Source organism: Nestor notabilis, unplaced genomic scaffold, assembly GCF_000696875.1.
Source record: "Nestor notabilis isolate BGI_N333 unplaced genomic scaffold, ASM69687v1 scaffold22812, whole genome shotgun sequence".
In the NCBI taxonomy this organism is placed as follows: Eukaryota; Metazoa; Chordata; class Aves; order Psittaciformes; family Psittacidae; genus Nestor; species Nestor notabilis.
Window position 1 is genome coordinate 1,511 of NW_009918286.1, and position 14,531 is coordinate 16,041.

At 39.5% G+C, this 14,531-nt stretch overlaps 1 protein-coding gene across 1 annotated transcript; it reads right to left on the bottom strand.

Annotated features, from left to right (window-relative positions):
• Positions 1 to 2,561: 2,561 nt before the first annotated feature.
• Positions 2,562 to 13,936, bottom strand: CAST (calpastatin). The gene is made up of 11 exons (XM_010009645.1): positions 13,841 to 13,936; positions 11,782 to 11,865; positions 10,975 to 11,022; positions 10,706 to 10,801; positions 10,047 to 10,145; positions 8,900 to 9,001; positions 7,076 to 7,168; positions 6,178 to 6,231; positions 5,576 to 5,665; positions 3,725 to 3,793; positions 2,562 to 2,635 (listed from the first exon to the last, which is right to left on the bottom strand). The coding sequence occupies exons 1-11, from the start codon at positions 13,886 to 13,888 to the stop codon at positions 2,585 to 2,587; spliced, it is 834 nt and encodes a 277-aa protein (XP_010007947.1). The 5' UTR covers positions 13,889 to 13,936; the 3' UTR covers positions 2,562 to 2,584.
• Positions 13,937 to 14,531: the final 595 nt, after the last annotated feature.

The window sequence follows — 14,531 nt, forward strand, 5'->3', positions numbered from 1 at the left end:
ATCCAGAAGTTAAATCTGGCCCATTTACTGCAATACATATATGAAAATCAAAGGAAAGGGGGAAAAGCTATAGCTGGATCTCGATCAGATTGTGAGTGCCTTCATGAAGCATGACAGACAAGTATTTTGCAGGGTTTTTTTCTAAACACATTTTATTCAGGTTTAGTTTACCTTTGTGGGTTTTAATTAATTCTAGGGTTTCTTATGTCTTACAATAGCCATTCAGATAACAGCAGTAATAAATGAAAAGTAATAAAAATAAACAAATATTCTAATGCATTCTTAAAAACTTTATTAGTGTGACACAGGTTCTCAGTACAGACTGCGAAGTACAGTCAAAGTCTAAATATCCCCAGTTTAAATCTCTGTGCTGCCTCTGTCTGCAATGCTACATACAAGAGTCAGATTTTGTTATCGAATGTTGGTATGGCCTTCCTTCTTCACAAAGAAGTGGTACACATGTGAGGACTGAGGAAAACAAATGGAGGCACTTGGCCACCTCTGTCAGGACAGCCCAGTCTGCAAAAGACTTGCAAGAGGCACCTACTTGTGCCTGTTCATTGCAGAGCAGGTGAATATGATGTTACTTGCAGCACGAACTTCTGCCCTACGTTCCCTGCTGGAGTGCAAGGAACAGAGGCGAGGACTAAAAACAGTGCAAAATAAAATAAAATAAAAAGGAGTGCGCTTGTTGACCTGAACTTCTCTTTAATCTCTGGTAATGCTTGTGTACCTTCTTTATTTCCACTGCTGTGATGGTAATGGTGTCATTGTTACACTAGGATTTATATTTGTTCAGTCCAGGAGACTCAGAAATTACAAGATAACAGTACAGATACCACTGGAAGTAGAAGCCTAAAATCCTTGTCTGGTGTGTTTTTCTTGTTTTAACTACAATTAAGGCAGCATCCCAAATACCTCTTTTATTACTACATGTGCTTGATGAAGCAGTTAATCCCCAGTTTTTCAGTCTTTAGCTACCACAGCTTACTTACGGTCTACCAGGAACTGGCTTGCGGAAAGAATTCACAGCCAGGCTGAGGATAACTAAAGCTCAGTATATTCCAGAATACTTAATGCATTCACTGCAATGTTAAAAATGCTAGCGCATACCAATTCTTCTGAGATTTACAGGCACTATGTGGAGATTATGTGCAAAAGTCTGCAGGTTTTTTTTCTTTGGCATTGCTACTATGAAATATATTTGTTGCAAATATAAAGCATCCTTTCCCTCTGAAAACTGAAGAAAATTACGAAAAAGTCGAAGTATATGAGTATAATAAAATTAATCGCTAGGTTGGAAAAAAAACCCCACCCCTAATACAACTTAGGCCACTACTGAGAAAAAAGAAAATATGTAAAAAGTCCAGCAAGTTTCACCATACAAAGTCCACCCAGCATAACCATATGTTTTTTGCATCAGCTTTTGTTCTTCGAGAATTATTATCCACCAAGAGAAAGAAGATGTTTTATGTGATGCACCAAGATCCTGGAGGGAAGAAAGAGGGAAAAAAAGTTAAGAGTGCTCATCTTCTTTGAGAAAAACTTCACAAAATATATCTGGGATGAATTATCAGAAGCAAGTCTCCAGATAGAAAAAAACCCAGGAAGACCTAGTATCACAAGACACCAAATGTTTGAAAGTGATACTGCAGTGAGGGCAGCCGCCTGCTGCAGACAGCAGTAATGATGCATCTTTGTCTTGCCCATTTGAGGTCAATTGCCAAATCTACCCACAGGATTTTGCTGCATACACTCACTTCTCCCAGGGGAGCCAGAACCACATCTGCAGGTAAAGAAGAGCAGCTCCCCTGAGGTTCTTCAGGGTGCTAGAGCTGGGATACTCCTGGCCCGCCTGTGGTGGATGGATCCAGCACAGGATGTGCTCCAGCCTCTCCCCTCCATGCCACAGGAACCCCCCCTGCCCCAACCTGAAGCACACGTATCAAGCACTGAGGTGTAGTTAAGTGAATGCCTCCATGAACTAACAGTGATGATTAAAGACTCAAATTACTTTCTCTTACGTTACAGGTGTGATCAAGCCAAGTACAAAGAAGTACGTGGTGTCGGTGGAATATGTGCACAGAACGAGGCTGTACTTGTGCCAGGGAAGCGGAGAGCAGAGCACTGAAACCTGCTCTACTTGCCAGTTTATCTGGGAGGCCTTTTACACCTGTCGTGCCTGCTGTTCTGAAATCAGCCAGGTGCAGAAGTACTGACAATGGCTCGCTGTCCTAAAGATAAAAACAAGCAGCTAACATGTGCTTGTTCTTCAGTAGTCTAAAAATGTCTTACGGGGGAAGCAGAATGTCATGCGTTGGAATCCTCAGTTACAGAAACCTAAAGGAATGCACCTGCATGGAAGTATGGACATGGAGTGTGAAGAAAAAGTAAATTGTCTTCTGCCCAGAAACACTGAGCTTCAAAGTCATTCCAAGTCCGTGTCTTAACAGTGTCTATAACCATGTCTAGGTTTAGTAAAATGCTGTGAGCAAAAACCTGGTTTCAATAACACTAGCATGAGTTCTCTTTGTGACAGTTAAGAAAAGGGAGAGGAAGAAATCTCACCTGATGATGTTAACGTTTAGCTTGTTTTCTGCTTCTCAGATTTGCTGCTGGAGGACTGTCCCTTTGCCTGAAGAAGAGAAGCGTAACACAGTAAGAAACAGTAAACTACACTAAAATCTGAAATAAAACAGTGACAGATACTTATCAGAAGTCACAGTTCAGACATGAGTATGATCTGCATTTAAAATGCAGAAAGTTTAGCAACTGTATTTGTAACTTCTATGTATTTTCATTTTTCCATGAACACTTTATGTTTCAGATATGCCTTCTTCATATTCTACTTCTGAACATCCTTTTACCCATGTTAGTGATGAAGTCACAATTCAGAACATTAGAAAATACATCCTTCTGAAAAGCAGTTAAAGACCCCCCCGTTTAACAAAAAATTGAAAGGCATTTCTGTTGTTACATAAAGGCATGTGTGGCAATTTCATAATAAAGAAAAATGCCATCACTTGAAAAGTGAAACCTAAGATTTCCTGAGAAGGTATTACGATCTGATTCAGGCATCTACCAGCACATATCCTGTGAAAGAAGGCGATGGGAAAAATCCATTTTTTGTATTTCTGGATGACAAAGGCCAAGCTGATCTTTTTTTTTTTTTCTGTTAAATATATACAGAATCAACTGACTTCCTTTTCCTTTTCCCACCAGATTCATTCTGCATACTTATTTATAAATAAAGGTAGGTTTTTATTCTTTTTTTTTTTACAATGAATAATAATAATATAAGAAACAGACATGTGGCTGAAGGTGTCGCTAATCTGTTTTTTAATCACTTTTAGAATGCTGCTATTTAAAAGAGAAGTGATGGGGATCTTGAGACAGCTACAGGCATGTGAAGTGTGACTTTTGAATCAGCAAACATGGGAATGAAAAGCCTGGGGAGCATGCACTGAGCCCCCTGTAGAATACCATACTCTCTCTGAAAAAAAACGTATTTTAGCCACCTTTTATTGAAGATTTTCTTTGTAATAGGAAGGTGCTTGACTCCTATGTACATGCTTACAAAAATATATCAAGTTCAACCTATCCATGTAAAATTCTCCCCAGAATAACAGCCATGTAATATGAATCCAAAACCCAGCTGCCCACGTTTCGCATTTATAGGGTATGGTAACTATGGCTGTCCATATTATAATACATATGTTTCTACCGTTTTAGGGTCTTTGGGTTTTCCTTTAGCCTTCGGGGTTGGCTTAGTGGCTTCCTTTCCACTTTTGTCCTACACTCCAAAGAAAAAAAATAATTACAGTTACAAACAGAATAGAGAACTGATGGCCCCTACTTCAGCATCTGCCATAACACGTTTTTTTAAATGCAGCTGGTAGGGTGGGAAGAAGCTCAACGCAGGACGCATGCATGTAATTACTGCCACTAGTCCATGGCAAGGTGGAATCTCGAGCTTCATTTAATACTGTGGAGATGAGGGCACCAGAAAGCATACTGAGATAAAAAGCCTTGTATATGGGCAGATTTTGTTATTTACTACAAAGCAATAATGTTGCAGCAGCAGATTTAGCTCCAAAGTTCAAAACCAAACAAAACAGCTCTTAAAACACCTATAGTCTGTCTCAAGCCATCTGACGACCTGGTGTCAACGTAAGCACTTGGGGAAGTACTGCAGTGGCCAGAAGAGTTACTTGGAAACAGGAATTTCCTCCCAGGAATTACATCTGATGTGAACTTCAGTGTGCAAGCTGCTTCTTCTTTGCCCCCCGGGAGAGGAACAAACACAGCATAAAAGCACAGATAATCATAATCAACATTTTAAGTATGGACAAACTTGTAATTCAGTCTTGTTAACTGGGTGCCTTGTACTATACACTTAAAGAAATTAATGTAAAAGTTCACCTGGGAACTGGTTATGCTTCCACACCTGTGTCTGTCCAAGGGATTTAATTTTTGACTGCTAATATACTGCTTTGGTCAAAGATCAAATATCTTGTAACTTCAAGCTATTTTCTTTTTTCCTTTCTCCTTGCAGGAATCAGGCAGGGATAGGCTGGCAGAAGTCAGTATCCATGAGAGACAACAGCAGTGCTTGACACAGTTAAGTACAAAAAGTATTCATCATTCAAAACCACATGTACCAGTCCTTCTGTCTTCAGGTGAGAGAGCAGGGTATAGGATAAAACACATCACATCACAGAACCACAGACTGATTTGAGTTGGAAGGGATCTTAAAGCTCATCCAGTTCCAACCCCCTGCCACAGGCAGGGACACCTTCCACTACACCAGGTTGCTCCAAGCACTGTCCAACCTGGCCTTGAGCACTGCCAGGGATGGGGCAGCCACAGCTTCTCTGGGCAACCTGTGCCAGGGCCTCAGCACCCTCACAGGGAAAAACTTCTTCCTAAAGTCTCATCTCAGTCTCCCCTCTGTCAGGTTAAAGCCATTCCCCTTTGTCCTGTCCCGACAGGCCCTTGTCCAAAGCCCCCCTCCAGGTTTCTTGCAGCCCCTTTAGGCACTGGACCTGCTCTAAGGTCTCCCCTTAAGGAGCCTTCTCTTCTCCAGGCTGAACCAGCCCAGCTATCTCAGCCTGTCTCCAGAGCAGAGCTGCTCCAGCCCTCGCAGCATCTCCGTAGCCTCCTCTGGACTCGCTCCAGCAGCTCCACATCCCTCTTGTGTTGTTGCCCCAGAGCTGGATCAGGACTGCAGGGGGGATCTCCCTAGAGCACAGTAGAAGAGAGAATCTCCTCCCTTGACCTGCTGCCCATGCTCTGGGGATGCAGCCCAACACACCGGGGGGTTCCTGGCTCAGGCACACACTGAAGCTGGGTCATGGGGAGACTCTACATACCACAATTCTTCCTTTTTCCAAACATCTAGTACGCAGCAAGACACATAAAACTTCCATCATAGTAGTAAGACAATCACTTTGGACAGCATCTTCCAAAAAGGCTAGCTCTAAACCTAAACTGAGCTACTGCAAACAGTGAGAAACTTTTCATAGAATAGTGAAAAACTGTTTATTTTCCAAGTTATTAGCAGAAAATGTCCTACCTTTGAGTGCTGTGGTGTGGCAGGAGCCTTTGCACAAGTATCAAAATCACCTGATAGGGCATCGATAGCTGCAGAGTCATCCACAGGCTTCTGCAATAGTTTTAATTCTGAAGTCACACAATATGCAATACTTCCCACAGTCAACTTAATGTTTCGGGGATTTATGTCTCCTTTAATTATGCTTTTCTTAAAACCAATCAAACAAACCCAAAACCAAAAACAAACAAAAAACCAACCAACCAAACAAACAAAAACCAAACAAAAAAAACCCCAAAAAAACAAACCCAAAACCAAACTATACCTGGGCTCTACACATATGTTAGGACAGAGATGTCTATTCGAGGTTTCCAAGACAAGCAGTTTCTTTCAATACTGGACCTGAACATTCACAGTGTAGTTGCATATAAAAACTGTAATTATTGTGAAAGTTAATCTTAACGTAAGTTTACTATCCACATGGTTACTATTACTTACTCCAGTCAATAGCATTTATGAGAATTTGCAATGAATCGTGTCTTGAGCCTACAATGACACTACTTTGGAAAACAAATCAGAGGACATGGCATGAAACAAGCACAGAACAAAAATACTATAAATGTTACCTTTGGGTCTTTGTGTTTCACATCACCCTTTGCTGTTGGCTTTACTGGTTTACCCTTGGGAAGAAGAAAGATTACATCCCCATTTTGAACTGGTTAGATCATTTTTAAGATACATGTATACTTCCGTATGACATTACAGATCACGAAGAAAGTTGATTTCTTTATTACTTGTGGTACGTACTCAAAGACAGTTCACAGTATCTTTTCATGGTCTATTACTACATTTGCAATATCATCTTTCTATCTCTGTAGTCTACTGGAAGAACAATTTTCCGATCCAGAAAAGATCAAATCACTGTCAGAGCAGCCACATGCTCCAGTGAATAGCAGTTTTACAGGGCTTTAGGTATACCACTAAGGTAATACCTGTATTATGCTTTATTTCCAAACTCAGAATGAAACTACTTGGAATGAATAAAGCATTATTACCCACAGTTTGCAAGTATGTCCTCTTTAAAAGCAGATTATAAAGACAAGCTGTTTAAGACGTGACACTTTTTTTCACCTAGTTTTCCAGAGCAGCTACAGTGTCACTGGCATCTCTACTGCTAAATCTGCAGGACACTGATGGCTACCGGATGGTTCAAAGTGATGTATTTGTTCAGACTGCTCAATTAAAACAAAACAAAACAAAACAAAACAAAATTCCCCAAAACCCAACAGCAAAGCAAAACCTACTCTTTTTGGTTTGTTTTTTGAATTAAATGCATGCAAGGATATACAGAGCTACTCTATCTGTAGGATATTTACATGTTTAACACAAATATAAAAATACAGTACACACTTCCTCAGCTTCCCTCTTCTCATAAAACCAATGAGGACAAACTCGCTCATACGCACAGATTAATGCTGTTGCAAGTCCAAACTAACAAACTTAATAAAACTAACTTTTCCTTACCTGCTCACCTGACTCCAGAAGTTCTCGATAGTCAGGTGGGATAGTATCGTCTCTTTCTCCAAGTTTGTCTCTGTGTTCAGATTTAGCCTTTTCCTGAAAGCATTTAAGTTTTTAACAGCTTGAGTATTTATGTTAGAAATATTAGCAAACAGTAGTCAGAGTACTCAATTAAATGTAGGACAGAACCTTTTTTAAAATTTTAAAACTATCAGAAAAAACCCCATATATTTATTTCACTATGAAGTGTGTTTCAGGCCTGAAAGTTTTAAAGTTACTAGCTCTCAATTAAGTGTACACATTTAGTAAGTTAGACATACATAAACAGCAGAATGCCAAAATAAACAAAAAAGAAGTTATATCAATTTTCAGTTCTCCTTTTCAACAATATGGCTAAAAGTAGTTATTCTATACTTCTGCATCAAATCTCATCCATGCACTGTAGCTTTAACACAAAGACAACATTCCTGCAATGTCTTATCCATGAATGCACCCCAGTACCTTCAGCAGAACTCAGGGTACGTATCCACCTCATGCCCAAACTGATCATGAGTGGCCTATACTTCTCATTGGACTTCAAAGCCAGGCTCAGTTTCATATCCAACACAACTCGAAGCCAGAGTAGCACAAGCTCTGGAGACTCCATCAAGGAGGGAAGCATTTCTTCCACTACATTTATTTTCCAATTTATGCTGCATAGATTTCTGGGAAACACACCAGAAATGTCCCAAACAAAACACCTGGTTTACATACAAGTAGTTTTTTAAGCACATTGTTGAAGAGTACTTTTGTATTTGTTAATGAAGACATTTTAAAGATTTTTTTGTTTTCATTTTTTGAACATAGGCATTTTCCCTATCTTTTATGAAGAACACCACATGAAGAAAGCTGGGCTCCTACAGCTCCACTGAAGCACAGCAGCTGCTGAGATCTCACACATCAAGCATTCATTCCTCTGCTATGGCAAGAGACAATGCTACCCAGGCTGCCTACTACCTACCCCAAAGGCAGCCAATAAACTCTGCACAGGAACCTGGTCTGAGATTAGAAATCTCCTTCTGGATTCCAGCCTGAATTTATTAATGGGCATCTTACGGTGGGTTTTTTTCTTCCAGTAACATCCTTTTTCTTAAGTAGTTCAGTTTACAATTTACTATTACTATTACACAGAAATGTGCCTGATTTTCTTATTAGAGGCAAGGTCTTTATACAATTACATGAAGAAAGACCAAATGAAGACAAAGCAAGCAGAAACAAGCAAGTTAAAAAATGGGACTGATTAAATGAAGACATCTGTTGACAAACTTGTTTTTTGTGGGGTTATACAAGTCCAAGTTTGACAAAAAGAAGGCTACAAAATTAATTTTTTTAACAGATGCCAGAGAAGACACCTGAAAAATAATTAGAATAATGTCAATAAAAGGCACTGAAAACAAATTATTGCAATTTCCTTTAATATTTAAACACCCACCCCTAAGTGGCTTATATATATTAACTAATTCAACATTTGTCACAAAACACACAGGTAATCCAGTTGGACCAAGAGTGGCTGACATGCCTATATGTAGGACAACATAAAAGTATATTATTTTTTCACTAGGCATCTTACTTCTGTAGCTAAAATCACATGCTGTATGCTCCTATGAATGTGTAAGACGTATTACAATATTAAAAAAAAAAAACCATAAAAAACCCCAAAACCCCCAACAAGTAAGGTAAGTAGCTCAGATTTTGTTTGGGTTTTTTTTCTTTTGTTTTTTTTTTCAGTTGTTTGTTTGGTTTATTTTCCCCACCAGATTGCACAAGTTTCAGAGTATCTTTTGTTACCTTTACTTTGTCCACAACCGGTTTGTTCTCATCAGGCTCAGGTTCCCTCTGTCCCAGGGAATGAGATAGGAGATCCAAGGCTTCATCCATCTCTTTCCCTCCCTAACAAAGTATGAACACATTCATGAACACAAATCTGCTGTAAAAATAATTCAATTCACCAAGCTAATACAAGTACTGACTAATGAACTGTCAACTTCAGTGAACAATGACCAATCAGCTCTCCCTTTGTAATTACAATGTAGTGCAATAGTGGGGAAAACAATCGCAGAATATTTAGACCTACAGAAAACATAATTTCAAGAAGAGGTTATGGAATGTATTTTAATGACTTTCTTTTGTTACACATACGCCTAAATGATCTAATGAGAACAGCTGTATGAAAAGACTAGGTTTTGGCAATCACCATTAATTTTGCAAACATCATTATCACTGAAGATTAGTTCCTAAAGAAGTGTCAATATTAATTAGAACTCACTAACATTTTTATCTTCAGAATATATATCTTTTGCCAATTCACACCAGCTTTACTCAAAAAACAGTTAGAAAAAAAGCCCATAAAACCAATAATAATGCAGGTGGGAGAACCTTTATAGTCCCCTCTCAAATTAGGCTGGAAACACTAGTGCACAACTGCACAGATCAAAATGGGGAAAAAAATGAGCCAGGCAACATGACCACTAAATGCAAGAAAGGGAAGTTCTGGTATTAAAAGGAGGTGCTGGTGCTGCCTGTCCCTTCTTTAACCTTGGACTCCTCCTTTACAAATGACTTTGCCACTATGGTGATGGCTATACTATTATTATCTTAAATGTTCTCATAATTTTTGTTACCTAACTAGGAAAAGAAAGGTGCTAAGGGCCCAAGCTACAAAATGAAACCACCTGCACATAGGTAACTACCTGCACTGACCCATAGAAACGAAATGCAGACATCCTCCAATGTGCTTTGTAACTCTGTCCACAAATTCACTTTTTTTTTTCCACCCAACGGGAACATTTTCTTTCCTCCCAGTTGCCAGTATTAGCAATAAAGTGTTTAACTGTGCCACAGTCTGTATCAATAAAACTGTCCGGAACATGCTCCCATCTCTCTTCATTAGTCAATTCTGAATTTCAGAATAGGATTTATGGAAAAGGTTGCTTACGGAGGTAGAAGCTAGAGAAGCTTCTGAGCGCACTGAAGAAACTGTAGCAGCAGAGATAATGTCAGAGGAATCTGCAGAATCTTTGCCCTTCCTGGTTTTCTGAAACAAGACACAGCATCGTTACTAACACAGAGGATTAAAAGAAAAACATGCATCAAATTCCACACCTCTAAAATGCAATGCCCATCCTCTTTATTTCTATGACTTCATTTTTCTTCAAAGCTCTACTTATTTCAGATCAAAGCCTCTTTCTGTGAAGGACTGCACAGCTGGTTTGCACCTCAGTTTGTTCATGTTCAATCTTCCCTCCCAACTACTGGGTTAAACCTTGCCATAGCTTAAGTCAGAGGCAGCTTTAATATAACTTCAGAGGAGCTAAGACTTCACCAAGCCCATCTATATTCCCAAGTAACGCTTTTAAAATTCTCAACTGCAAAGCATTACTTACGCAAGCAGCTGTTAAAAGATGACAACTAACTTACGTAGGTTTTTTTCTCATTATTAAAGTCCTGCTCTCCTATTAGTTTATTGCAAAAAATATTTTAAATTTTTAGTTGCTGAATTTCATTAAAGAACGCTTACATGAACTTTAAGGAAAACAAGTAAAATATCAAGATTGTTGAAAATAAAACAAATTTTCAGAAATCAAATATACTCACCTTTATTACAGTTGCTGTAGGTAATGGTGCAGATGGTGATGGAGAATAGGAAAATCCTTCTGACAAACCCTCTAAAAGATCATTTTCACTCATAGGCTAAGATTAAAAACAAAAAGAAAGAGGCTTGTAAGCATTCTGATCTACTAAAAAGTGAGCAGGTAACACAGTCTCTCCATTTTTTAACTGAAAACTGGGAAACCTTACTGACATTTGGGTAAGTAACTAATGAATGAAAACATTCCAAATATTCCAAATATTCACTTTTTTACCTGAGACTTTTCTTCTGGTTTTGGTAAGACTGGTTTTCCATCTTTACCCTACAAAATAAAAATCCCCTTGTATTATACCAAGCAATCTTTAAATGACTTTCAATATAAGTACTCTGAGAGCACTCAGTGAACAGAGTATTATAGCAACCTCTACCATCTATTGCTGTTACTCAAAGTATCATTTAATAAATGCAGGTTCTGTAACTTAAAAATATCTGAGCGCTGGGAAGTGATTCAGTGTGGGATTCTGAGTTTCCCTACTTCATGTTTCAATTTCCATAAAAATAGCACAATTAATAAATAAAATCCTAGCCTCTATTGCTATTGGTAACAATGATGCCAAACACAGCGTTCAGAAATGCCCTATCTTTTCACAACACCATCTGTTGTGAACAACAGTGGCAGATATTGTGAAAATCCTGGCTACACCTAAACTACCCACTTATGTCAAATGAGTCATGTGGTGATGTTTGCAAACATACCATCTTAAAGCACTTTTTAACAGCTTTAACCAATCACAATTTATTAAGTTCTAAAATACAGAGAGCTAATGAAAGATTCCAGGGTACTAATCTCAGCCTTAATTATTCATGTGTAGGGACTTACATCCAAACCACTTCTGTGCCTACGCAGGCATCTAATGATAGATGTCAGATATTCAGAAACTACAAACTGGAATTTTTATATGCTAAAAAAATGGCTGAACTGAACATCAACATATGAAATTGAAATGAAGTTTCAGTTTCATCTATGTATTCTTAGGAAAAAAAGGAAAGTAAGAGTAAAATAGCACTTTAAATAAATTACTTTTGCTTTTGTTAATCTGTACTCTGGAGGAATTGTTTCTTCATCTTCACCCAGTTTTTTGTGTTGTTCCTGTTTGGTTTTCTCCTATGAAGGCAAAATCAAAATAATATTGATAAAAATAAATAACTACATCCCAACAGAAATGCAGATGAGCAAGCTTTCCAGGTCTTCGGTCTCCTGATTCAAGTTAGTCTTTCTAATCCAGCTACCAGATAAAAATCTCGTGATAATTAAAAGAAAGCCTATTGTCTTGAGAAAGCCTTCATTTCTCTGCTGGTTCCTTCCTGTATATATCAGAAGTAGCTCTACCTATTTCAATGAAGATCAACAGAATTAAGTAAATAGACAACCACAGACCAATCAAAAATAGCATTATACCCGTCTTAACCCTCGACTTCTTTTGGAATCCTTTTAACAGCTATCTGGGCTGCATGCAAAGGTGCCCCTCAGGGATTGGTGCTGGGACCAATCTTGTTCAACATCTTTGCCGGTGACATGGACAGTGGGATTGAGTGCACCCTCAGCAAGTTTGCCGATGACACCAAGCTGTGTGGTTCTGTTGATAGGCTGGAGGGAAGGGATGGGATCCAGAGGGACCTTGACATGCTTGTGAGGTGGGCTGATGCCAACCTCATGAAGTCCAACCAAGCGGAGTGCAAGGTCCTACACATGGGTCGGGGCAATCCCAGCCACAGCTACAGGTTGGGCAGAGAAGAAATTCAGAGCAGCCCTGCGGAGAAGGACTTGGGGATGGTGGTCGATGAGAAGCTTGATATGACCCAGCAGTGTGCACTCGCAGCCCAGAAAGCCAACCATATCCTGGGCTGTATCAAAAGAAGCGTGACCAGCAGGTCAAAGGAGATGATCCTGCCCCTCTACTCTGCTCTCATGAGACCTCACTTGGAGTATTGTGTGCAGTTCTGGTGTCCTCAACATAAAAAGGACATGGAGCTGCTGGACCAAGTCCAGAGGAGGGCCACGAGGATGATCAGGGTGCGCGGAGGAGGATCAGGGAGCTGGGGCACCTCCCGTATGAAGACAGGCTGAGAAAGTTGGGGCTGTGCAGCCTGGAGAAGACAAGACTGCGTGGAGATCCCTTAGCAGCCTTCCAGTATCTGAAGGGGGCCTATAAGGATGCTGGAGAGGGACTTCATCAGGGACTGTAGTGACAGGACAAGGAGTAACGGGTTCAAACTTAAACAGGGGAAGTTTATGTTCGATATACGGAAGAAATTCTTTACAGTGAGGGTGGTGAGGCACTGGAATGGGTTGCCCAAGGAAGTTGTGAATACTCCCACCCTGACAGCGTTCAAGGCCAGGCTGGATGGGGTCTTGGGTGACAAGGTTTAGTGCAAGGTGTCCCTGCCCATGGCAGGGGGGTTGGAATTAGATGATCTTAAGGTCGTCTCGAACCCTAACTATTCTATGATCCTGTGATTCTAAAAGGTAGTAAAGCCAACTTTGCGAACTTCTGTTTGATGGAGTTCCAGCCCACTCGAAGAGCTTTCCTTTCTACTTGTGGCTCCAGTCAATATTACTTGGCCCATGGTTTGGGGTGGCAAATGGAAGTATTCAGACTGGGACTATGAACAGCATTCTCTTAAGACAGAAAACATACTTGAGTGAGTTGCTTAAGGCTCCCTGTTAAAATAACAAGGTAAGTGGCAATAGCCAGTTTTAGGTATCATTCCTAATTTAAACCAATCATAAATTTGGTTTCTTTTGAAATAAAGGCCACAATATTGCTACCTCTGAAACACATGTTAATTCTGCTTTTGTTCAGCAGTAAGACAGTAAACAGATGTAGTTTTCCGAAGCTGAGGGAAAAGTTGTACTGTAACAGTCAAAATTATCAAGAAAATATACTGCCTGTGCTGAAATCCTACTAGTACTTCCTAAGCAGAACACAACTGGTTTCACAAATAAATTTTGGGTTTTTTTGAAAAAAAAAAAAAAGTTGAAGTATTACCTCTAAATTGTTTCTAGTCTGAGGAAATACAGTAACACTGAAGATAATTACATCAGCAGTCTGTTTTTTGAGGTCTGATTCTTTCTCTACCTTAACTTTGTCCACAGCAGGCTTCTTTTCATCTGGATCAGGCTCCATCTTTGCTAGGGTACTGGATAAGGCCTCCAGTGCTTCATCTGCCACTTGGCCAACCTGTTGAGGTATTGATATAGTAAAAAACAATTCTTAGTTTGTAGTTCAGCTGCAGCTGAATACTGCCACACATTCCTTAAGGTAAAAACTGAGAAGTAACTGAAAAACAGTAATGCTTTTCTCCCTAATTGTTTTCACATACTTGGGATCTGCTGGGTTCAAGGCATAAGAAAACTTTGTCAGAGGCTGCTCTGTAAACAGGCTTCTCCTTTCCAAAGACTTAATCACAGCTAAAATATTCCACAGGGAGGTTGTTTGTTTTTTTAATAAAAGCATATACATTCTGAGAACAGACGCAAGGATGTTAGCCTTTAATGCCATCTTCCTTCAAAACATTCAGCAGGAAAATTGTAGAAACTGTCTTTTCCTGTGGTATCTATTAAATTCATAAGCAGCATCCCTTTTATATCAGTAAGTCTGGTCTGCTAGAGCAGACCAGAAGAATTGTCAGTTTGACTTCCTCTATTAAGAAGGTCACTGATCTTCCCCATTAAGTTTGTGCTTGACATTTTTTTGTTTGAAAGCACACTGTCTTTGTGGCTTACCTCTAAGGAGGAAGACTATGTGTCCTGGGTTCAGCTACAGCAGT